Here is a 26,953-nt window from a genome sequence, read left to right as displayed (position 1 = left end):
AAAAAGTGCAACCTGTATTTTATTAACACATACTTTTCTATTACCATTACCTTGGACTAAGTTAAGATAAAACTGTGGTGGTGGTACCATGATAGAGTGATGGTATCAGTGGATACCAATGCCATATGAATGATAACCATGCTGATATATTTTGTACCTGAGAGCTACACATATATACAAAAGACTACCTTAGAGTTACTTTGGTAAGCTTGTGAAGTTTAAAATATATTTTTTCTAGAGTTTCTTGAATTATTGAATTCTGCAATTTGGAAAATGCATTGCATGTTGCAAATACAGCTCAGCATGAACACAATAAAACTGACAGATGCAAATCAATCCAAAGACAACACGCCAAGATCCGCTTTAACCTGTTTTAATGAACCCTGATTACAGTTTTAATTACAAGAGCAAAAGAAACCACATGAGAAACTAAAGTATACATGGTTCCTTGTGATGTCAAGTTTCGTCTCTCTTTACAAGTATTACATAACCGTCGAGAGGTACAGATGAAAAGAAGAAGCGTAATAGAGAGAGACCATGAACACAATAAAGAAATAATTGTCTTTTTCATACATCATCCCCCAAAATGTAAAATATATATATATGTACACTTAACAAAAAAGAACATATTAAAATAAAAATAATGCGATAGTATAATATCACCCCTCCCCTTCACCTGGTCTTATTAATTGCAAATAAAAACCAGCATTAATACAAAGCCAGAGCGTTGTGATGAGCACTTTTATATCATGGTATCAAAGAGGGCAGAGGAGAGCGCTTTGCTAAAATGTTCATTTCGAGAGGCTAAAATTCAGGCAAGGATACAAACAAAAAATACCAGCAATAATAGCAACATTAAAAATGATAAATGGTAATATAACCAAAAAATAGATATATAATAAAACAGCACTGTTAATATTAAAAAGAGAGAGGGATAAAATATTTAACAAATATAAGGCAGCTGTCAGTTGAAATACAGATACTGAACCGGTTTAAGGCCGCCAAACAGAACTACTAATTCCAATAGGAAAAATCAGGAAAGTAAACCGAAAAAAGTGTGCCAGGTCCTTATATTACCTCTTCATATGAGGGCTAAAGTCAGTTTACTAAAGTGAGGTGGCCCTTTTTGAGGGCATGGTTATGACATCATCCCTGCATCTGGCTACAAACGGAGATGGTCATGACCGAATGATAAAATAGCAAACGTGTCAATGTCGATCGTCTTGGATAAAACACAATCCCCCTACAACTAAAACACTGTAGAGAGACCGAAAGAGATATGATTTTAGGTGTGCGCATTAAACTTTATGTATAGACCTTAAAACGTACGACAGCGGTGTATTCAAGGCTCTCAATGATTGGTCAGTTATGTCTATCTTTGCTTACACAACACTTTTCGTTTACAGTAAAGCACTTTAGGGCCCTAACTAAACTCTCATTTGTATAGATTTTCATATAGATTTACATTCAGAAATATAACTCGTGTTTATTCTTTTATCAAATATATATGACTATCGTGCAATAAAGTGAGAGAATATATGGACTCTAATGTAATCTTACTTGGGATATTTTCTTTTAAGGTATAAAACTAAATAAGGCATAATATTTGAGGACATCTTTCTAAGGCCTCTTCTGTGTGTTTGTGAGTGTCAGTAAAATGTATGCAACCCATTTAAAAGCATCGAGCAAGTCAGTCTTTTGTTTGTACATATAAAGGCATCATTTTTGGTTCTCTAAAGGTCTTCATGTTCAAAAGACAACCTATTCAATAGCGAAACGGTGTATGGTCCTGAGATTTACGCCTGACAGACCATGAAGATTTCCTTTTATTTTACGAAACGGGCGTAGAAGATTCTCTACGTGGTTTTAGGGACAATGGCAAAAACATATATTCACTGCAAGACACCTGTAGCTTTCAAAGCACCCGCACTTATATGTTGCCTCAACATTCCTCCCTAAAGGGATTACACTGCTTATTAAAAAAATAAATAAATAACAGGTGGTGAAGGACCAATCATACACAACCTATAATTTCCATTTCAGCGGGTGGTCAATAAGATGGACTTACATATATAAAACTAATCCGCAACGTGTATATACATGTGTAAGATACGGTAAAATGCTGTTAAGTGGTCCCATCTGCTGAGGCTGAGCTTGCTGAAATGCTGGAGTATTTAGTGTCTTGAGCCATTTTTGGATACTTCGGCAGTGAAGGCAGCATTTTGCTGGTAGTACGCTGGTGTTAATGACTCTGATGGCAGTGATGAAACATGACAGTCCTGGTTTGAGAGTAAAAGGCAAGTCGGTTCTTCTCAAATCTGGAAAGGGACATGAATCCTGGTGGGCGATATAAAGCGTGTCATCTTGGGACAAGCGTACGTAACTGCAAAATTTGATAACTATGAGTGTGAAAAGGTAGCATCCTGCATTTTTAAACAAGAGAAGGTCCACTGGCTCCTGACCCCATAACAAGGAGAAAAAACATGGAGGGGAACAATTCATTATCACCTTCTCATATCACTACTCATGTTTTACAGGGGTGCATCAATGTCTAGTTTAGGCACTTCTGTAATCTCTTGATTGTGTTTTGAAGGCATTGGGTTGATCCCTAAATCCTGCTGAAGAGGACAGGAAAATGTATCCAAGTTTACACATTGAAGTTCAGATGTTAGTCTACTAGGTAAACAGGAAGGAATAGGTTCATTAAGCGAGGAGCTCTGGCTGAACTTGGGGGAGGGGCCTGGTTACTTAAAATTCATAAGAGACGATGTCAGTATTATTGATTCTTAGTGTCGCAACACTTTGAAGTGAGTGAACCTGTGGTTACAGAAGTTGACAATTTCAGTTTCTTGGAAATTATCTACCAAGTTCATGGATCCATGGGTGATTCAAATGTATGGAGGGCAACTCTGCGATGTTGCGTCTCTTCAGCAAACATTGTTTTCTAAAGATAGCTGTGCTGTCGCTCGCTGTAGCTCAGAGCTCACCCTTCTCTGACCTGTCCCTAGGGGCGCAGCCAAACATTCGGGACTTCTCCTGTCTCCGTTTTTCTCCCCCAGTATAGGCTCGGACACCTGGGTAGGTTCCTCCCCCTCAGGCCTGCTCTTCTTGTCCTCGGCCTCTTCGGCTCCGGCCTCCATCCGCTGGTCTTCGCTCCAGCGACGTTTAAAACGCAGCTTTAGCGGGATACAGCGTGTACCCCCGGGACTTATCGGAGCAGCCTGGCACAGGTTTAGCTCCCTGGGTTCTGCTTTAAGAGCCAAAAGGGTCGGCCCAACCACTGAAGTGGGGGCAGCGGGGGCCTTGAAGACATCTTCTTCGAGATCATCATCGTCAGTCATCCGATCATGGCTCGGTGGAGGGGCGGAAATGCCATTGGGGTGAGGTGGGGAAAATACGTCACAATCGTCATCTTCATGCTCATCCTCGCTGATGTCTGTGACTTCGACCTCTTCCTCGGACTCCAGGTCTGAGATGGGCTCCACCTAAAGTAGCAAACAAAAGGAGATGGTTATGCTGCCATCTCTTCTCAACCTGCTTTCATCATCCTTTACAACTCTAGGTTTTAAATTAACAATAGTATGCTTGTCTGAAGTTCAATAAAATCATAAGAAAACTTACCTTGATCTTTGGTGGCCCTGCTTGGCTTGTGTGATTAGACATCATTGCAGAAAAGAGAGACCCCTGCCCAGACGCAGAACCAGGCTCACCGCTGTACGAGAAGGAAGCAGACGCACCTCCAGGATTTGAAAGCCCTGCTCCAGTATGAGTTGGCCCATCTCTCTGTTTGCGTCCCAGTGGCGGTGGCTGTAATTTAAACTTGAATGGAGATAGATGAGGATCCTCAGCCTGGTGATGCAGAGGATGACTTGAAAGATGTGGGCCAACACCTGCTGGTCCTCCAAGCCCCTTGTCTGGGCGCTGGGGCTGTGGGATGACGATGTTGGGGTAATGCAAGAATGCACGGGGACTCAGATGGTAGTTGTAGACGCTTTGCGTGTGAGCTTGCAGGTAGCGCTTCATGTCCTCTGGATTGAAGGAAAAGTGGGAGCCCAACATGGGTGACAGGGATGGGGAAGGTGTGTAGGCCATGTGAGAGCCGGGGGTCATAGAGAGGGCTGGTGAAAGAGCAGGACCCAGCAAGCCTCCAGGGCCTGGAAGAGGGGACACTGGGAAGGGGGACATGGATTCGGGGTGCATTCGGGGCCCGTGAGGCCCGCTCCTGGAGAGCCCGGATGTGTTGGGCGGGGCACCGTACATACGGAACAAGGAATCGTGGGACAGCCGCGGGTGGAGGAGGTTTCTGAAGGCACGATCAGTCGGGCGGTCATCTCCGGGAGCTATGCCAGTTTCCTCAAGCTCAGAGTTGGTGGAGGTGCCGTCGCTGCAGTCGGAAACAGAGCCGCGAGCCATACGTCGAGCCACAGCGCTGAAAACTCCTGGACTGCGCAGATCCTCACTGGGAGAGAGGACATCAGATGGAGTGGATGGAGGGAAACGGAAATGAGTGCTGACGCCAGAGGGAACAGGTGGAGCGCTTTGTGGAACACCAGAACCTAAAAAAAGGACAATGCAAGAAATGTGTCAAATGTTCTTAAATCATAAATTAAACATGTGGAGAACCGGATATGATTTTTTTTACAGAATATTTAAATAAAATAGGTGGATTAAAAGAAAAGGAGGGGGTCTTCACCTGCAGAGCCCATGTCAATGAACGGATAGTTAACCAGCACAAGTTTGTTGAAGTTGAACTTGTAGGTGAATCTTTTTCCTTTGGTTTTGTGCAAGATCCTTTTGTTGTAGTAGTATCTGAAAAAAATAGGGTTGGCATGGTTACACATTTGTGAAAGCCAAATCTTAGAAGTCACAGTGTGTTGAAGGCCATTGATTTGTATGCAACCACCTTTTTTACTTGACAATTACATTTTACATTTACCAGTCGATTGCATTGAATTTGCTCAAAGAAGATGAACAAGTTTGTAATGCAATAAAAGCCAGGGCTCAAAATGGTTGCATATGCTCCTGAAATCTAATTGGCGTGACCTCAAAATATATTTGGGAGCGTTTGTGCAAGTGCAAATGATTGTTGTGGCGCGACCCGTTTTGATTTCTTTATGAAGCGGTCGCATATACTGTGGAAAAATTTGTGAACACAAAGAGACCAATGAAATTTTACACGGATGGCTTTGTGCTGTTTTAGCATCCGAGTACACGAATACATGAAGTTCATATAGAGAGCTGCTGTCAGAGTTCACTCAGATTTCCTTGTTTTATTGAGAAATGCAATCGTCAAATACATCCTGACAACACATCAAACTAAAAGATTGTTAAATGTAATGAAGTTGAAATAAATAAATATTCCTATTGTATAGTAAAATCTACTTTTAAAATATTCAAAATAATGATTTTAATGACTTTTATTTTTTAAGTATTATAATCACCCTCAAAAGATTTGTACTTTCAAAGTTTTGTCATGCAGCACTTTGACAAAACATAAAAATGCAATGCTTTGATGATAATTAATTGGTTTTGTTATTTTTATTTGATTATTTTATAAAAAAGATAAATTATTACATTTTACGAATTCAGTTTATAAAACATGCTGTTTGATAAGTGAAATGTTATGAAAATACAGAATCCAGAAAACTTGAAACAGAAAAAAAAGGCATTTGTGAAAATAAAAAACGTTTACATTTAAAATAATTTAAAATAACATTAAATGTTTTATAGACCGTTTCAGCAGTGACAACATAAACAAGCGGCTGTCGCAGCATGAACTTCCGGTAAACTCCGCTAACAATAAATAACAACAAAGTACAACGTAGTTTATTTATATAACAATAAAAAAAAAAAAACATATATTACCTATTAAACCAAAAATTTTTTATTTTTCTTTGAGGAATTTTTTCAAGAGATAATTTTAGAAATTCAGACAATTAAAAAAAAACGAAACCGGAAGTAAGGTTCGGATCCAGACGTGTATCACGTGCGTCCAATGAAAACGTCTATAGGGCCCCGTGAATCTACAAATTTTGTGTACAATTGTGCGGCAAATAATTTAAGATCAAGTTTTCTTGTTCAAGCTTTTAATCTTCACGATGATGAAGTTGTGGCGCCCCTATAATTTTTTAATGGATGCTGTAATGGAATTTTCATGATATTCATAACTTTTACCAGTCACAAGTGCTAAAAAAGTTAATTTCGAGGCCTGAATAAAAGCATTAAAAATGCAAGTTGATTGTTTCAACAGATGCGTGCAATTTCCTTAGCAGAAAATGTATAATTTAAGCAATTTTTAAAGTGATCAGTGTTTCTCGCTGGGTTGACCTTACACAAAACATCATTGTTTAAACATCTGACGTACTTTACACTCCATCATCACACTTTTAACATCACACTGCCTTTTCTCCTTGTCATGACTGCTGTCAACTGTAAAAATCTGACACGTAGGGTGTGATATTCTCAATTAAGTAACATATGCAAAAAAGGATGACAATTATCGGCATCATTAATGAAGCAGCCAATTTAAATACTTCCATACATAAAAAGGATTCAGCCAATCAGTTTATCAGTTCATAACCCTCTGATGTTATAGGATTTATGAGTCCAATGTGTTTTATGTGGCGTCTAAGGCAGACAAGGGTTTTAGGTTTAATTAATACGTCATTGAGGCTGCGGTGAGCACATGTGTGTGCAAAGACATTATTTGGATATACAATGATGTGTGAAACGGGTGCGAAAAGATTTCAAGAACCACATACTGTTTACAGACCCAGATGCTGAAACGAAGTGTATATTCACGTGAACAAAACACACACACACATGCAGAAAGAGTCTTTGAAGTGCATTTGATCTCGCTTCAAAAGAACACAAAGAACTCTTAAGCATGCCGGTTTTGACCATGTGTGCTAGTAGAGGTGGGCGATATGACCAAAATCTTATATCACGATAGGATTCATTTTATATTATGGTTACAATATGTATCACGGTAGAGTTTTCTTTTAAGTTTTTGTGTTATTAAATCTTTAAAGCAAAATAATTTTTATAATTCTCACAAAAACGTATTCAAGCCTTAAAAAAGACGGCAAAAAACAATCTTTTTAAACGTAGAAAAGTGATTTAGTCAAAAGATTTTGTCTCAGTTGATTTAGACCATAAATCGTCATGTTTATGAGGATACTTTTTGATAAATATGTGAATTTAAGGACAATAAGGCAGCAAAAATGCTCAGGAGCTTAACGTATTTTCTGGACTATCATTCGAATTTTTTTTATAGCTTGCCGGGCACTGGCACTTCTAGTCAGGTGCGACTTATACATCAAAATTATTTCATATGAACCAAGAAAAACTATTACCGTCTACAGCTGCGAGTCTCCGCTCTGTGCTGCTCTTGTATTTATGTAATTGAATGGATTCAGTGATGTGGAATGACTTCAGGACCTTTTTGAACTTGATTTGGCTTGTCGTGTTAATTTAGCCTATTTAGCCTCCCAGGTATGTTCTGTATGCTATTGTGTATCGTGTAAATAACTGTTAATGTTACGTTAACATGTACAAACACATATTCTGCCTGCTGTTCTGTGCTATTAATTAGTTGAATAACTTGCCTTTCCAGATTAAATGTCAGTTCTTCGGCTTGAATTTTGTGAAATAATTTTCTAAATACACGCGACGTATATATGGTTTCAGTAGTAACAACATAATAAGCGGCTTTCGTGGTCAACACGTAACTTCCGGTAAACTCTGCTAAGAATAAATAACAACTAAGTACTTTAAACGTAGCTTATTTATGTAACAAGCTAAATAAACAACACGTAGATTACCTAGGAAATAAAAACATTTGTTATTTTCGACGAGGAATTTCAAGAGTTCAGTTTAGCAACTAGTCAGACCATTAAAAAAACTGATACCGAAGTAAAGTTCGGACCAGACCCGTATCGTGTCACCGCACGTGCGTCTGATGAAACGGTCTATAGTCAAGTGCGACTTATAGATGTTTTTCCTCTTCAAAACGCATTTTTGACTGAGCAGCTTATAGTCCGGAAAATATGGTAATAAGCACCGGAAGCGCAACTTGCGCGCTCCTCTGACACAGAAACTGCGTGCGCATTTAGCACTGTTGTTTTTTCTCATTAGTGAACATCACTGTGCTTATTTATCATACCAACATCACTTATTTATCATACCAACCGGTTTATCACCCACCCCTATGTGCTCCAGACACATTCACACATGAAGTGTACAGGCCACTTAGTAAAACAGCAGATCCAAATGACCTGTGTACTTCCCTCAGCTTTTGGAAGCAGCGGTTTGGGTAATAATGACCTACCAGTGGTTTCAGGTTAGCAGGCAAATACAACAAGCGCATGCATGTTGGTTTCCATTGTCTGTCGGTCGTTCATTTCGCACGACAGTGTGTCCTTCACAAAAGGCTAACAGTCTCAGGTTGTTTGAGAAAGAACAAGAGAAGAAAAGTGTGCGTGTGGTGTTGATTTAATAGAGAGAACGTGTTTTTGTCTCCCACATGTGCTGAACAGAGGTGAGGTCTGGGTTTCTCAGAAGTCTTTATGATCTCAATTGTGACACTGTCTGCTTGGCATATGAACTGTACATACCCTTCTGTTCCCGTCCTCACCTCCCCTCCTATCATATGTGTGCATCTCGTTGAAAATTCAACAAGTTCTCAGAAGAGCAGAACGCGCATTATTCCTGTAAGAGATGATGGCTAAGTGGGCTTGATTATTCTGGGATGGCGAAGGTAGGTACAGCAGGTTTAAGTGGGCGTCTGCACGTTGCCATGGCGACCGGCCCAAAGAGTTGAATGACACGGATAGACCGACGAATGGGCAATTGGACAGATTGTGAATGACGGACGAGGATGAGGAAAGGCAGGAAACGGTGATGTTCGCTAATGAGAAAAGATGAAAAACGCTAAGAGAAGTGTTGAAAAGAAAGTCAGCGGGAAACATGGTATACTAAAGAAAAATGAAGAATGAAAAGAGAAAGATTTTAACACAGACTTAGAAAAAGATTTGCCCACTCCACCACGAGCTCAACTCATTAAATCCTGTAGTCTTGCAGTCTTTAGCAATGCATTCTGGTATTCCCTTATCCATAAAAACATGCAACGCTGCCTCACATTTATCCAAAATAATGTTTCCCCATCATTGTATTGTCTAGAGTTTGGAACAGCTTGACTGCTTACAACACCTAAAAATGTTCCCTAGGTAGTAGTCTTGTGAGAAGCCACTCTATGCAAATCTTAAACTCAAGCACTAATGCCATTACTACAAGGTTTATCAGGCAGATTTAATTTTTACCTGAGCGCTCGGCTGAGCTTGTCGTAATTCATCTGTGGCTTGCACTTGCGGGCACCCCACAGCCGCGCCACCTCGTCCGGGTCTTTGATGACAAACTCGCCGTAATCTCCCTGCCAGGCGATGACATCGTGGTACTCCTCTTTTCGCAGCAGCTCCAGGATAAAGTGCCACAGCTGGATCTGTCTGGACCCAGGGCTCGACTCTGGCTTGTAGGCCCAGTCTGGGAAGGCAAACCCTACAGGTCAGACATAGAAAAACACTTTGTAAAGTGTTCATAGAAAGTCTATTACCTTCATGTCAATCTAGTCATGGTTGGTGGTTGAGATAAAAGTAAACGTTTTATCTTATCTAGATAAAAATTAGGGTTGTATTACTTTTCCTGTCTGTTATGCGATAAGAGAACATGTGGAACTTTAATTGGAAGAGCATCTTTACGATGATGTTTACAGATGATGAGCATTTTTAACCCGTCAATTGGCGCTGTCCCGTGAGCGGGACACCTACGTTTATTTCAATATTTTCTATGTAAATGTTAATCTAGCACGACAAACTATATATTGTTGGAAAGGTCTAAGAATGTAGTTTTTATATTTCAAAACCTTTTAGCAGTAATAATAATGCAGTAACTGTAATTTATTCATTTGTGACACAAGTATGCAGCAAACCTCACAGTAAACCAGCACAAACCTCAGTTTTTTGACAATTTTATGTATTAAAAATAAAACTACATTGCATTTTTATTTATTACAAATAAATGTCAACTGCTTAAAAAAAAAGAATATTTTCACCTCCAGACATTTCCCTAATAAACGTTGAAGTGTCTTCTTTAAAACAAAAAATTACCAAAATTAAAACCAAAATTAGGCTTCTAGACCAAAAAAAAAAGTCCAGAGTTATATATTAATTTAAAGGTGTATATCACCTTTTCACCAACCCCTCACTCAAAAAGGGCTGCGCCAGTTAAAGGGTTAATTTATATGAACTACAATACGTAACAAAACAACTATCTTAAAGGAAAACAACATCGTTTTTCAATATTTTACTACGTTCTTAAAACAACTTAGACGAATTAATACATACCTATCATTTTTCAATACGTGCACTTAAACCTTGCACAGCGCGTCGTGAATGTGTTAGCATTTAGCCTAGCCCCATACATTCCTTAGGATCCAAACAGGGATGAATTTAAGAGCCACCAAACACTTTTATGTTTTTACCTATTTAAAGACGGTTACATGAGTAGTTACATGAGGAAGTATGGTGGCACAAAATAAAATTGATAAAAAAAATTAAGAATTGTTTTATTTTGTAACTACTCATGTAACAGTCTTTAAATAGGAAAAACATGGAAGTGTTTGGTGGCTTCTAAATTCATCCCTGTTTGGATCCTAAGGAATGAATGGGGCTAGGCTAAATGCTTACCCATCCAAGACGCGATGTACAACGATTAAGTGCATTGAAAAAAGATAGGGATGTATTCATTCGTGTGAGGTAAGAACACAGTAAAATATTGAAAAACTATGGTGTTTTCCTTTAACTTGCATACATTACTAAAGCACCCCCAATCAGAGTTTTAAATCTGTTCAATGAAATGAACCAAGAAAGATCCTTCCCAACTAAAAAGATAAACTTCCCAATTTCATCAGCATTTGCATTATCAACATTTAAACTTAAAGGGATAAGCACTTCCATGTTCGTCACTACGCCAATGTGTCTCGTAAGATTTGTCCAACATCAAATAGTGGAAATGAACTCTCTCGTGAATGCGAATTGGTCATTAACAGAAGCCATTTAAGTTTGTAAAATTTTAAATATTGTTATTTTTCCGTACAAAGTCACATTGATAGCCCTCAGGAAGTCTTTAATAACCCCCTGGAGCCGTGTGGATTATTTCTTTGAACGATGGATGGATTTTTTTGGGTTTCAAATCATAAGCACCATTTACCAACATTATAAAGCTTGGAACAGCCAGTACATTTTCTAATAACTCCGATTGTGTTTGTCTGAAAAAATATAATGATACACATTAATGATGGCTTGAGTGCAAGTAAATCACGGGGTAATTTTCATTTTTGGGTAAACTATCCCTTTAAGAACTGGATAAGTCTTGAAGAAATGTAACGGCTAAACAAAAAGCGCATGTTAAAATAAGTGTGACGTATGCTATATTTAATTTGATCCTGATAAAAGGTTGTATACAACATGATCTAGACGTACAATACAAATGCCTTTGTGAATATTTTAGAGTTTAGATCGACATCCTTGGGATAATAGTCAAAACACAGAAGCAAAAGGATAATGGGTGTGCACACGGTGTCTCTACTTTTAGACTCAATTCTTGCAAAGAAAACCAACAGGCTGTTGGACCAAAGTCAAAAACCCGGCCGTGACTTTGAGGACCTTCATCTAATTACTGAAACAGTTTGCGCTTTGGTACGGGCAGATGGATATTAGCACGGACAGACGATTACACAACATAATAAGTGACAGACCTATTACGAATCATGCACAATGCTGAGTCAACATGGCATTCATAAACATGACCGCGGCAAGCTATCGACAAACGTGTCAAACTAATCTGAGGTATGTCGGAGAATACCAGCCAGATGGTTTGAGAGAAACAGTCAATCGATGATAACAAGGTTAAGCATTCGGGTGCTGCCAAAATTAGAAATGACACAATGTCCTATCAGGATACGAAAAACAAAATCAAACCACAAAATTAAGATTGTATCTCCTACAGCACTGTGTCACGTGAAAAAAGACCAAGAATACATAATTCCCACACTTCCAAAGACAAAGAGAGATAGTCTTGGAGCACAATGTGTTGTTTTGCTCAGCGTAATGCCCCTTTTAGACCGTTTAGATCTTGGCTGCTAATAAAGCCTATCGCCGTGTTAGGCTGCTAACGCAAAACAGCTCAGCATTGCCGCCACAGCCAACCGCACACATGTGCTGTAGGGACCCACGCTGCGCAGGGGGGTGGAAGGATGACTTGGACACCGTGGGCTGGTACTAACTGTCCGTGACAACTGCTGAACAGTCGGCAATGCTGCTTGACTCATGATCGAGATGCTGTTTTGAGATCTCGAGATGTTAAACTGAATGACCCAATGAACACAAAGGTAGAGATCAGGTTTGCCTTGCCAGTTTAGACGGATGAACCTGAAGAATCTGTATTTTGTAAAATCCACACCCCAACAATTCTGATTTCAGCCTGTAATTTTATGTTATTATGAAGAGGACTTCAAAAACGTTTCTGATGTTAAACGCTAACCATTTACCACAATTCACAGGTACTTTGTGGAGACATGTCACACACAACAGATCACACGTGATCAGTCGAGCGTTTGAGGGACCAGACCTCCACCAAGAGAGTGGGCACGCAGAAACATAAAGCTTCCCACCGCGTATGAGCGTCACAGCTGACTCACGCCGTATGCGTGAGTGTGTGGTTTGTCATTCAGCGTTTGCAAGAAGAGCTCCTTTACACCCGTTTCTCATTTGCTGGGTCTCTGGCTCCCACGCCATCTCCTAGCAACAAGACACTTTAGCTCTATAAATACGTTTATGGCTGGAAAAAACGAAACCCAATTAAATCAATTAATAAAATCGTACTTCACATAACCTCGATACTTGCCGCTTATCCCTTTTGAAGGCATTATGATGAAAAACTAATAAAGTAATAAGTGGCTTGCTTGTAAACAGTCCTAGGAAATGAAGGGGAAAATGCAAGTGATGTTGGGGACATCTATGGGATTTCGGCTACCAGGTGAACTAGTCTGAATAAAAAAAGCACACTACTTAGGCCATATCGTGAGGTATGGGTGTAGCATACTTGATTCAGATTGCGTACTATGAAGCTTAATACATAAAAAATTAGAAGTCCGAGCAATATGAAGAACATTGGGTCACATTCACTAAAGCATGTGTACGCACAAATTTGTACGGACGTTTTAACTTACAAATCATGATTCAACAAAAAAAATTCATACCCTATAATATATATCTGTGTTAAAGATTTTATATATTTTTTCCTTCTTCATGATTATTGCGTACATGTGGTCTAAGTTGTTCTTACGTTTTTGTATACATTTAAAGGAACATTCCACTTTTTTTGAAAATATGCTCATTTTCCAGCTTTCCTAGGGTTAAACATTTGATTCTTACGAGTCTGGCGCTAGCACTTTTAGCATAGCTTAGCACAATCCATTGAAACTGATTAGACAATTAGCATCATGCTCAAAAATAACCAAGGAGTCTGGATCGAAAATAGTCCCCTTGGTTACTTTCAATGGCAGGGGACTATTTTCAGTCAGTGCGTAATATCACTACGCCTGCTGCAGCCATGTTACATCAGCAAAGTCACTGATTATTACGCCAAAATGAGAGTATAGTTCCTAGCCATATCTGCCTAGAAAATCGCAACTTTTAATTTTCCATCGGTCTTAGTACACGATGTAACTACAGAAGAGTCAAGTTTTAAATAGGAAAAATATCTTAACTCTTTGGTTATTTTTAGCGCGATGCTAATGGTCTAATCAGATTCAATGGATTGTGCTAAGCTATGCTAAAAGTGCTATCGCCAGACTTGGAGATCAGCTGAATGGATTTCAAAACGGTAAGAATCTAATGTTTAACCCTAGGGGAACTGGAAAATGAGCATATTTTTTTTAAAATGTCCCTTTAAAATAAATTTTAGTATAAAAGTTTGTGTTGAATCATGGTTTGTAGGTTGAAATGTCCGGACATTTTACGAACAAATTTGTGCGTACGCATGCTTAGTGAATGAGACCCAATATTTGCCTTCGCAAGTGCCATAAGCAAAGCATGAGATTGGCCACAACTGGCACCACAGTGAAAAAAGATAGACGTTCAACAGGTAGGGATTAAAACGCCTAAAAAAACCTACACTGGGGCTATACAAACTCAAGGGAGGGCTGAGGAATAACTTGACAAGAAACCACGTTGAGATACTTTAAACAAACCCGTATGCCATAACACACACTTTTTTCATATAAGACCAGGCAACTTAGCACATACACACAAACATGTTCAATCAAAGCGCAATAACAGCTATAACGGGCATGTCCCTTGATGTCTGTGGGTTCTGCTGGGACTGCCGTTTCTCTGACGGTTACTGTCACTAATGGGTATGGAGTCAGGAGACTGCCCGACAAACCCCTCGCTTGACAGAGCCCTGTATACACACACACATACGAAAACAATATGACACAAGCCTTACATGATACCACCTGTACAAACTGTACTAAGACGAATAAACAAACCAGCTGACGAACATTTGACTGAATGTTGCATGCAAGCAGAAGGCGCGATTTGTCAGAGTAATTGGACGTCAGACAGCAGTACATTAGGAGTTGTTCTGCCAAAATTTAAATTTGTGTGTCAGTATTTACTCACTTATACAACTAAACCTGTGCAACAACGGCACAAAAGTAAAATTTCTGAGAAACAACAAAAGTAAATGACAATATGCTTATGGTACTTTTATAGTATTTTTTGGAATTTTGCAACTTTTTGGATCACTCCACTATCATAAAAACCCTGATAATTTACTCACCCCCATGTCTTTCTTTGTTTATTCGAGACGATATTTAGTTTTTTAAGGAAAGCATTCCAGGATTTTTCTCCATATAGTGGACAACAGTTTACAGTTTCAATGCAGTTTAAAACTGCAGTTTTAATGAAGCTTCAAAGGGCTCTAAATGACCCTAACCAAGGCATAACGGTCTTATATAGCTAAACAATCGTCATTTAAAAAAAATACTTTTAAAGAGTACCTATTGTGCGATTCACGTTTTTACATTTCCTTTGGTGTTTAAGTGTGTAATAGTACATGCTAACGATATGCAAAAGTTACAAACCCTAAAGTAAACGATGACGCAAGTTATCGTCTAAAATGTTTCTTGAACTACAAAAAACATGCGAATTGTAGGCAACAGTTTACTTCCTGGGATTGGTGATGTAGTAAAGACCAACATTATCATAATTATTATAAGACCAACAATATCATAATGTGATGCGCCAGCGCGCCCTTACGCATTACGTAATCACGTCGAAAAGTCATGCGTTACACATGTAAAAAACGCACACCTGCGGACCATTTTAAACAATAACGGACATAAAGACATTAATTAGTATTATACAGCAATGTCTTAACGGTCCTCTTTCTCCACACTTGTAAAAACTGGAGCAGTCGTTTCGCATACGTCACACGTGACCTTACGAACTGGTAACGTAATGCGCAAGGGTCACGCTGGTGCATTACAAGGCTAGTGCAAAATGAGGAGTTGTGGTTAACCAGTACTTATTTTTGCGAAAATTACAATCTTTTTGCTAGATAAGACCTTTATGCCTCGGTTGGGATTGTTTAGAGCCATTTGAAGCTGCAATGAAACTGCAATTTTTACCTGCATTGAAACTGTAAACTGTTGAGGTCCACTAAAGTCCACTATATTGAGAAAAATCCTGGAATGTTTACCTCAAAAAAAAAAAAAAAAAAAAAAGTAATTTCACCTCGACTGAACAAAGAAAGATAAACATCTTGGATGACATGGGGTTGAGTAAATTATCAGAATTTTTTATAAAAGTGAAATATTCCTTTAATCAAAATGAATTTTGCACTTTACTGTTTAGTTTGCACATTTAAATAGAAAGTTGCAATGATATTCTTCAAAAATATTCGCATTTTGTGTTTCACAGAAGAAAACAACACAAGGGTGAGTAAAACATGACAAATGTAAAAATATTTTTATTTTGCCGTACACCAATCTTTTAACATAATTTCAATTTTTTCAAAGCAGAGTGATATGCACGTTTCTGTGAAGCGTCTAAAAACAGCACCTACTGCCATCGTCTCTGTTTGTGATTAGAGTTCGGCTGTAAAAGCTCTTTTTTTATGGTGACGCTATGACGCAAGTACGAAAAAGAAAACAAACGCCATCCAATGAGTCCCTGGTCTGTATTTAAAGGCTCAGAAATGTTTAGGGCCCCACGCTTATTCGTTCTGTTTCTCTCTCTATTCTCTCCATCTCCCCCCACTTCCCTCCCTTCCTCCTATTCTTTGTGGGCTCTATATTTAGGCAGAGGAAAAGGTCGTTCTCCATCTACTAATGATGGTGGCGACAGGGAAAAAGAGGTACTAGTGTGTGCCAGTGTGAATGCGTGCAGGATGAGTAATACAAAGCTCGAGCAGCCGTGCTGCCTAAACGTTCCACTTACAATCGACAGGAAAATATCACCCTGGCTTTCAGAACGACGAAAAACCTATCATACAATGTGGATGCGCCGACGTCCATCTGCGTGCATTCGTCAATTTGTGGTGTTCATTTAAACTGTGCACAATGAATCAGTGCTGTTTTGCGCAAATTAAAACATCCCTAACGAAAAAAAAAAACAAGCATGTTTGCATTTCTCGAGTTGTCTTATGATGATTTGGAAGTTGACATTTAGCTGACGGTTAATTGTGACGATTATGACGAGTAATTGCCTCTTTATTGCTTTGACATTTAATTCTCATACATTTTTTGGTTTATAAAATAATTTTCACAGGTTGTTGTGATTTTTTTAAATTAAATCTTTTGCAAGGTTTATCTGGCAGTAAATATTTAGACAACACATTTTTAAAAGTAACCTGATATTGTCTCGTTTATACAGACGCTGCAGCTCCCCCTTGTGTTTTTTAGAGAGATGTGCAATCATCACGGTGATCTGAAATCATCGCGATGAGGTAAAAAAATTGCGATGAGACGATTATTTTATCATTGTGACAGCCCTAACTGATATAAGTATGAAGTATGAAATAGGTTAACAGTGTTGGAAAATAAAATTAATATTTGCGACATTAAATGTTATGACAATATAAAACTAACCAATAATGTAAATGTTTAATAATGTAAATCAAACAAATAATGTAAATTATTTTTAAAATGGCAATTACAAATGCCTCTCTGCAATGATGCTTGATGTAAAGAAGTGTAAACCAAGCAAAAAAATGGGTATTAATAAGATTAAATAAATAAATTATACATCGTATTTTTCCGGACTATAAGTCACATTTTTTTCATAATAGGCTTTATGCCCAGCTGCACTACTTCCTGAACTTCAGCCAGCTCCTTGTTTCCTGTCTGCCATTATTGGACAAACTGATTAATCCAGGTGTGTCTGATTATTGTTGTTGTGACTACTGAGGTCAGGCACACCTGGATTAATCAGTTTGTCCAATAATGGCAGACAGGAAACAAGGAGCTGGCTGAAGTTCAGGAAGTAGTGCATAATGGGCATAAAGCCTATTTGTCTGGTGCTGCGTCTTATAGTCAGGTGCGCCTTGTAAGTTAGTATGAATTAATTTTGACATTTATGAGGTAAGAGACAACATCACCATCTACAGTCGCGAGAGTCCGCCATATGCTGCTCCTGTATTTTTGTAATTCAATGAATTCAGCTACGTGGAATGACGAGCATGCGAACTTCACGCTAGTTGGCTTGTTCGATTAATTTAGCCTATTCAATCTTCCAGATATGTTCTGTATGCTATTGTTTATCATGTAAATAACTGATAATTACTTTAACGTACATACATCTATTCAGCCTGCCGTTCTGTGTGCTATTGTTTAGTTGAATAACTTGCCTTTCCAGATTAAATGTCTGTTTTTCGGATTGGATTTTGTGAAATAATTTTCTAAATAAATGCGACGTATAGTCCACTGCGACTTAAATATGTTATTTTGTCTTCATGACGCGACTTATACTTCGGAGCGACTTGTAGTTTGTAAAATGCGGTAGATATAGAAAATATAGATGTTTACAAAACACAGAAAAATAATAGTATTAGTAGACAAGATTATACAATGATTGTGAAAGAGAGGATGTGAAGAGTGAGTCTACCAAAAAGGTAAAGTTTACCTAATTTATAGTAGTGCGTAGGTGCTACAGTGTAGGTTACGCGTAGGCTGTGCGTAGCCTGACGTGCACCTTGCCAAACTTTTAATTGAATTTCCATTCTACGCAGACCGCAAGCACTGTGATTGGTCCGCTAGAAATACTCCCGTCAGGTAAAAAAAAAAATCTGCATCGCATTTCTTCATAGGCATTTCTGCTTGCGATGGTAAGAACAAAGTTGATCCAACTAAAACAAAAGTCGCTGTCTATTTACCTCCATCACTGCTGGTCTACTTAAATCATACACAACTGCTTAAACCCATCATTACTTAAATGACTCGCCCATAAACCATCCCCTCAAAGTAACCAGTGCAGAAGTGGTTGAAATTGGACAAAAGAGACGGATTAAAACAGCAGGTGTAAACGAACAAGTGTCCCTCTCATCCACTTGTGATCCGAATGACCAAAACTGGTCTTAATACAGTCATCTGTTGGTGTGCATTGCCAGCCTGCAGCCCTCACATGATGCACGTCATTCATGCTTACATAACACAGTTTTGTATGCATGTCTGCCCACAACACCACCAGTCGTGCCTCCTCCTGCCAACCCTAATGTTAAAGGTTCAGGGTGGTTGCTCCTAACAGGCAGCAGACAGGCATTCAAATCCCTACAGCTCATCTCTTTCACCCCAGGAGCAAATAAAAACCTTGGGGTCCATCTGAATTGATATCACAGATACTTGTGCTGTGCTTATATATTGCCGGTCCATTTCTATTTACCCACAGACGGATCAGGGCAACAGTGTGAGTTTTATTTGGCAAAACACAGGCAGGAAAACTATCCAGTAAAATTTACATAAAAGACTTGCAGTTTGATAACTGCTAAAAAACATTCAAGACGCTTCCAAATTCATTTTAATTTCTTAAAATAACAGGACATGATTTCAATTGAAAATACCCATTTCGGTTAACCAACAATGCTGCCACTACCTCACTTCAATATCACAGTAAATATAAGCATCCTACAGCACTGAAAATGAAAACGATGCAGTTGTAAGCTAAACACTGCTTCAATTTAGGATCTGTTTGTTTGCTCGCATGTCATTCAACTCGCTTATTTGCCTAAACAATAATACTTGGCTGCATCTGGCGATTCTGACAGTCATTGTTATCACTGTAACTGTAAATAAGTCAAGGTTGACTGATCACAGTTGGTTATTTCCGTCAGGGCCACCGTTCACAGATGCATGACGACGTACAAATGCCATTGAAAAGCAATGACAGAGCTGGCATCAGGCACAGGTTTAAACAAAGCAGTGCATCTCTACAATAAAGAAGAGTTTATTCAGGGCTGACAGGGTGAAACATGATGGGAAAAAACAGACTCAATTTACAAGCGCTAAAAGATTGACGCTTCCCTAGTTTAGGCCTATTTTCTTTTTACATTCCTTACGCTGTGGGTAAGGGGAAAATACAATTTTTATAAGACTCGGGTTATTAACTTGCATGTGTTTTCTACTATAATTTAACTTTTTAAGTTTAGATTTTACTAGGGCTGAACGATTTGGGTAATTTTTCCCATTAGGGTTATTGCTGCTAATATTGCGATGTGCGATTGCGATTATACTAAATGGTATCATGAGTCAACTTGATGGGTTTTAAGGAAAATCCACACACAGTTTAGCTAAAATGTCAGTAATCCTAAATCCACCATACAACAGACATAGTTTTTTTTTGCTACCAGGTTACTGTCAACCTCCTCTGCATCCATCTTTGCTCTGGTATAAGTGACGACGCACACCACACACGTGCATGCCACACGTGCACTGCCTTTTTTGTTTGTTTTTCTTTCTTTTTTTAAACAGCAAGGAAAATCATCAAACTGTTATCAGAAAGTTTGTGTTAACAAGTCCACACATTTATTTATTTAATATAATTGCAACATTTTGCTGTCATATAATCGCACAGGCTGACATCGCGATTGCGATTGCGATGCGATTAATTGTGCAGCACTAGATTTTACAATCACATTTACGCATTTTTGGCGGCTTCAAGTGCATTCAGGCCTTACGTTTTATTCGTATAAGTGATCCCTGGGTGCAAACCTATGACCTTGGCACTGCACAATTTTCGTTATTAAAATTTGCAATCCACAATTTGCCTCCAAATCACCATCTGTTAGTAACATAAAATTGCAGATTACTTTACGTACATGTCTTTCGAATTATATTTCCTGCCAACTCCACTTATAAATTATTATTATAAGCTTAACGTAGGGCTTGGCGATTTAACAGATTTTTTTCGATTAATTCGAATTTACATTTTGAAGAGCACCTATTACCCTTTTAAAAAAAAATGTATTTCCTTTGGTGTGTAAGTGTGTATTAGGTATTAGTACATGTTAACGATATGCACAAGGTACAAACCCCAAAGTAAACGATGACGCGAGTTACTGTGGATTTACACCAAACGCGAAGCGTGCAATCGCATCGCGTTTCTCGCTCTAGATTACTCGCGGGATTTAACTTCGTGTCATGCGAATTTTCCGCTCGAGTTGAATATTTTCAGCTTTGTCGTAGATGCATTTGAGGTGAATAGCGCGTTTTCACGGCAAACACGCCGCCCTTATATCGCGTCATTCGCATCGCCCCACGCGAGGACTCGTCTGATTGCATCTTTGCAATAACTGTGGGTTTACACCAGATGCGAGTTTAACGATTTGTGCGAGTAGATTACATACAAAGTCAATGTAAAGACGCAATCAGACGCGTCCTCGCGTGGGGCGATGGGAATGACGCGTCTGATTGCGTCTTTGCATTGACTTTGTTTGTAATCTACTCGCGCAAATCGTTGAACTCGCATGTGGTGTAAACCCACAGTTATCATCTCCAATGTAAATCTCTTTTTTTGGACTACAACAAACATATGGATTTTACGCAACAGTTTACTTAAGACCGACATTATCATAATTCCTCCTGCTTTGGACTTACAGCCTGTAAGTTACCTCCTGTAAGCAACCCAATCTTTCAAACATGGTAAGGAGAATCACGTTTCCAGCTGACGTCAGATGTATTCAGGCCAATCACAACGTACAGATTAGCTGGCCAATCAGGGACACGGAGCTTTTTGAATCCGTGCGTTTCACGAGAACACATTGTACTATACCAAATACACAAAATAACGTTGTTTTTAGCAATGAAATAGGTGCTCTTTAATTTTATTTAAATTAAGAATCAAGATTTTGTATGGAAGTTCGTTATAGTCAAAGTGAAACAGCATTAAAAATAAAACGGCAGTCGCCCAGGCAAAATTTCGGAACTCCAAAACCAATTAAGCTACATTATTTTAAATTATATTATTATGCTATATATTATTTGCCGTATCATCAAGCCCTAGCTTATCGTGACAAATCAGGGTTAGGTAAAGAAATTTCTGAACAATGTTTTTGTCACAAACTTCTAACATAAGTTTTAACGCATTGCAGCCTTGAAAAAACGATAGCAAACAATTGAAAAACACTGTTACTAAAGAAACTACACAACTGCATGTCGAAATTCTGCATAGTTTTTTCCCACAAGGGTAGACTCCACCATCCCATCAGTATGAAAATAATGCAATCAGTAACCCGTGCCAACAGTCTTTGATATAGTCACAATACAGGCAATCTGTCTCCTTGATCTTACATGCTTGATATTCCACACTCAGACAGGTGTTTTGGGAACACATTAACCCAAATACGAAAGAACTAAGGCCGTAAGGGATCAAAAGTTTGATTATGTTAGCACGCGTATTATGCTGTACATTACGTAAACCTCTAGGTCATTTTGCCACCCATGTCACACCTTGAGGGCATTTCCCACCCAAGCAGAGACACCTTGAAGAAAGCCTTGTGTCCCTAACACGGTCGCCAAGGAGAAGCCATTAGCTATGTCTAATACTTTCACAGCTGTGGCTTTGTAAGCTAAACATCTAGTAGCTGTTATTTTCATGTCTACAATCTTCATGTCAACACCAGAGCGAGACCAAAAACTCCAGTTACCGGCACACGGCGGTGGAGACAGAGCTCCAGATGTCCGGGACGCCGCAGTGCGACGGCCAACTCTGCCCAGACAGAAACCAGACGCGTCACAGGGGAGTTCCTCGTAGGGATATGATTAAATCAGCCATAAATGGTCAGGCAGGGCGCGTTTCTGGGCCAATTTTCCTGCTATGTGAGGACTGCCGAGCATGAAGAGCAGCCTGCGACGGCTGTGTGCCAAAAAATCCTTACCAACAGGCCTGTGCAGGTCTCTTGAAGTGCTCCTATTCTCACTAACCGGGTCTGTGTGCGTCACCAGAAATCATGTTAAACATGAGCCTAGATCTTTTTTGCAAGTCCTACACATAAGCCAAACTTGATGATTATCAGCTCATGTGGATCTTTAACTTTGTTGGCATATTGCATGTTTGAAAACCTGATTGATGTTTTCATTTTTTTAAAGGTGGTACTAAACAGGACAGTCTTAAATTTTCCCTAAAAGCAAAAACAAGGATTTAGCTGTTCGTTCCGGTCTCAGCAGAGCGCTAAATGTGGATTTACTCCAGGAAGCTAATTTTTAAGTACTCGGCATATAAATGCAGACAGCGTTGAAGTGGGCGGCATTTGACCTGTCACAATGTGCTCGTGTAAACATGGTATGGTCATTAAACACAATGAACAATTGTACAGTTTGAGCATGCATTTGATTGATGAATCCTGTTTGTAATGCAAAATGTTCAATATAAAACAATTTAAAGGATTAATCCATTTTCTTTAAAAAAAAATCCAGATTATTTACTCACCACAATGTCATCCAAAATGTTGATGTCTTTCTTTGTTCAGTCGAGAAGAAATGATGTTTTTTGAGGAAAACATTCCAAGATTATTCTCATTTTAATGGACTTTAATGGACCCCAAAACTTAACAGTTTTAATGCAGTTTAAAAGGACTCTAAACGATCCCAAACGAGGCATAAGGGTCTTATCTAGCGAAACGATTGTCATTTTTGACAAGAAAAATAAGAAATATGCACTTTTAAACAACAACTTCTCATCTTTCTCCGGTCCTGTGACGCGCCAGCGCGACCTCACGTTATTGCCTAATGACGTAGAAAGGTCACTTATTACATATATATGAAACTTACATTTGCGGACCATTTTAAACAATTAACTGACACAAAGACATTAATTAGTATCATTCGACATACAACAACATCTGAACGGTCCTCTTTCTCCACACTTGTAAACACTGGGGCGTAGTTTCGATACGTCATCCGTGACCTCTTGATGTGATGACGTATGGTGTGAAGTCACGCTGGCACGTCACATGACCGGAGATAGAGAAGTTGTGGTTTAAAAGTGCATATTTTTTATTTTTCTTGTCAAAAATGACAATCGTTTCGCTAGATAAAAACCTTATGCCTCGTTTGAGATCGTTTAGAGTCCTTTGAATCTGCCATTTTAAACTGCATTAAAACTGTTAAGTGTTGGGGTCAATTAAAGTCCATTAAAATGAGAAAAATCCTGGAATGTTTTCCTCAAAAAACATAATTTATTCTCAACTGAACAAAGAATGACATCAACATTTTGGATGACATGGTGGTGAGTAAATTATCTGGGTTTTTTTTTAAGAAAATTGACTAATCCTTTAACTACAGGGCTCAAAATTAACTTTTTTATTTGGTAGCACTGGTGCTCCCAACTTTAAAGAGTTAGGAGCACCAGCAAAAATTTAGGCGCATCCCATCCATCCAAAAATTAAAAAGCACCACAACTACAATGTAAATAAATTTATTTTATAAAAATAAAACACCACCACCGGGCTTTACACATCCTATGGCCAGCATTTAAAAGTTGGTCTTCTATTTTATTTTATTTTTTGCTGCATAAATTCCTAAATTAATAGCCAAATGCTGTTGAAATAGTATAGCAGCAATAATAATTTAACAATTACAGGTAACATGATTAAGATTACATAGAAAATCTAGCAAACGCATAAAACACTGATTAATTGTGACATTACAAAAGTGACCTTAATACAGAAGGCTAATATATATTGGTATTGATAACTGCATTACCAGGATGCTTTTACTACTAAATAGGCAATGTTTTAAAAAATACAATAAAAACATACCATCAGCATTGTCGTATTCCACAGCAACATGGACCACAAGGATGTTTGTCGAATGTCCATTCACCAGCGCATGCGCACATACACCATCAAACACACTTTGACAGACAGGTCGGTGTCTCCATCAATAATAAACACATTTGTCATGACACGTCTTGTGTTTTTGGCACTTTCGCCATGTTTAAGCAAGGTACGTCTGGCGCTTAAAATGTTTTGATTCCGCCATTAACGCCGTTTTACAGGATTTGCAGTAAACACAGTAAGTTACATTTTCATAGCGGAGACACTCGAAATCTTTAAGCCACTCTTTCTGAAAGGTTTAACGTCAACTCGTATTTTCCGGTGGTGGAGTTACATTTGAATCCGGATCGTCGTCAAAAAATACAGTAACCTTGGCTGTAATCGGCTCGCTCTCGTCATGCTCGCGACGCGTTCGTCTTTTCACATTTCCGCGCTTCACGGCAACAAGGAATGACTGACGCTCATATTAGCCAATCTGCGGTCTTCATTAAACGCAAGAACTTAATGGTAAAATTTGATTGGTTATGTATCGTTGGAGAGAACACTGAACCTGGGACAGCGCCAGCACGCAGGATCACAATCAACTCGCGTCACAACAAAATGGGCAGTCGCACAAATGCTCCCAAATATATTTTAAGGTCGCACAGATTAAATTTCGGTCGCATATGCAACCAAAATGGTCGCAATTTCGAGCCCTGAACTACACAAAGCAAAAAAAAAAAACCTTTACGAACAATTAATAAAGCCAATGCACATAATGGTGTAGGTGCTCAAAACAAAAAGAGATATTTTGAGTGGCACCTTGATGGTTTCAAATGAGTAATGGTATTCTACCACTTTGAAAGTATTATACGTACCCGTCTGCATTTCGTTTAAGCCACACTCAATTGGAAACCAATAAATGAATTATGCCCACATTTTACTTGAAATGAAAGCTAATTTTCAACTTATCTAACACAAGACACTGAGAACATGAACTGATTTACTACTGCAAAAACATTACCTTAGATGGGGCAGAAAACGGCAAACTTTGTAATTCGCCGGTGATGTGGAATCTCCAAGATTCAATCTTAAGAGTCTTCCAGCCATCATGTTCTCTTCATCTGAGTGTTAAATCACACACTCCAGTGGCCTTCGCTCGGGCGGCCGAGCAAAAGTCATTAGAACCGCCGAGGTTGCAAGGGTGATAGTGGCATTACGTTTTATCAGCGAGACGTGGATTTCTAATATCTTATCACAGCAAAGCTTTTATCCTTGCTTTATCTCCTGCTGGGAGCCACCTCTACATGAACTTTTAAGCGATTTCTTTTCCTTCCCCCACTTCTGTTCCCACTTAGTCATGGGCAGAGAGTCTTCCAGAAAGATCAAAGCAAAACCAGCACGAATCTGCTCCATTTTTCCGGTTCCAGAGTAGGCACCTGGAAACTGATAAGTCGTCACAAAGTTCAACTTTGTTTTTAACGCTGCCTCTAAAGAGGTGCAAGCTATTAAGAGTTACAAAGCAAAAAGTTGGCCATTTCAACTAATCATATTGTGACATGGTAAAACATAGTAACGCTCATGACTTCAAGGAAACTAAAGTCAGCCTCACCCTCTTGGTGTATGAGGGCAGGTGGAAGTCAGCCAGGTTGGATCTGGCTACAAGCTCAGCATTTTCTCTTTGACGCACAAAGCACGCTCAAAGCAGCTAATTTTAACTGCCATCGCCCTGCCTATGCCAGATTATACTTGGTTGGGCGGTACCAGCCGGGAGAACTCTTTTCTAGAATCGCCAAAAACAGCTCGTGGATGCGCGAGGCAGCCAAACTGACTTTGCTGAGCAATAAACATGGTGTATGTCTATTCGCTGTCTCGCCTCATCACTGTCGCTCCCTATTATTGGTTTGTTCAGAAGATGGCTTACTAAATTCTGTAGCGTTCCCTCCCCGTCTATGGGCTTCGATTCCAATTTTTTTGTGAGAATTGTTCTATAATTGGCATTTTAACATGGCTACAAATTATGGATGCCGTACCTATCCTTTCGGCAATGCAAAACCATGCAGGCTTCAGGTCATGTTCGTCTGTGAACCCGGCAATTAGCATGATATTAAAAATGGGAATTCTGCAGCAAATGATTCTCTATAAAATGTTTGTAACTAAGCAGACATACTTGTTGCAGCATGCTTAAAGATGTTCTTAGCATGCGTCCTTTTTGTAAAACCTACCTGTTGAAGGGGGATGGGGTGGAGTACTCAACTGATATGCAAAATCATTTGAATTGGGTAATGTTGACTCAAGGATACGATAAATAATTGTCATAACAGCATCATTCAAACGTGCTGCAAAACAGTGGTGCATTTGAAGAAATGGGCGGAACTATCGTTGAAGTAATCTCCTCAGTGATGCAACGTCTGATAACGCGAAACGTCAATGTGATCTGATTACAATCCCTGGCACCCTGCTGAGAGCAATGATTGGTCCAGGTCGACAACAAGAAAGCACCATTAAACCTAAAGGCTGGCCAGGAGACAGTCATCTGGGCCCCAGGTGATTCTTAGATCGTATGCGTGTGTGGTATTGTGGT

The 26,953-nt window shown here is 39.0% G+C and overlaps 1 protein-coding gene across 2 annotated transcripts in view; it reads right to left on the bottom strand.

Moving 5' to 3' along the window:
- Window positions 1-357: 357 nt before the first annotated feature.
- The window catches only part of erf (Ets2 repressor factor), a 37,324-nt gene continuing 10,728 nt past the window's right edge, over window positions 358-26,953 (bottom strand). The window contains exons 2-5 of one of the 2 annotated variants that reach the window (XM_055219800.2): window positions 9,321-9,555; window positions 4,694-4,809; window positions 3,622-4,556; window positions 358-3,485 (exon numbers count right to left, since the gene is read on the bottom strand). In XM_055219800.2, coding sequence (XP_055075775.1) covers window positions 2,928-3,485; window positions 3,622-4,556; window positions 4,694-4,809; window positions 9,321-9,555 — 1,844 coding nt within the window. In that variant the 3' untranslated portion in view covers window positions 358-2,927. The remainder of the gene's footprint in view (window positions 3,486-3,621; window positions 4,557-4,693; window positions 4,810-9,320; window positions 9,556-26,953) is intronic. The other variant, XM_055219802.2, reaches the window with a different exon arrangement.

Source organism: Misgurnus anguillicaudatus, chromosome 20, assembly GCF_027580225.2.
Source record: "Misgurnus anguillicaudatus chromosome 20, ASM2758022v2, whole genome shotgun sequence".
Taxonomy (NCBI): Eukaryota; Metazoa; Chordata; class Actinopteri; order Cypriniformes; family Cobitidae; genus Misgurnus; species Misgurnus anguillicaudatus.
Note: the sequence above shows the minus strand (reverse complement) of the source record. Positions and strands in the feature narration are given on the sequence as shown.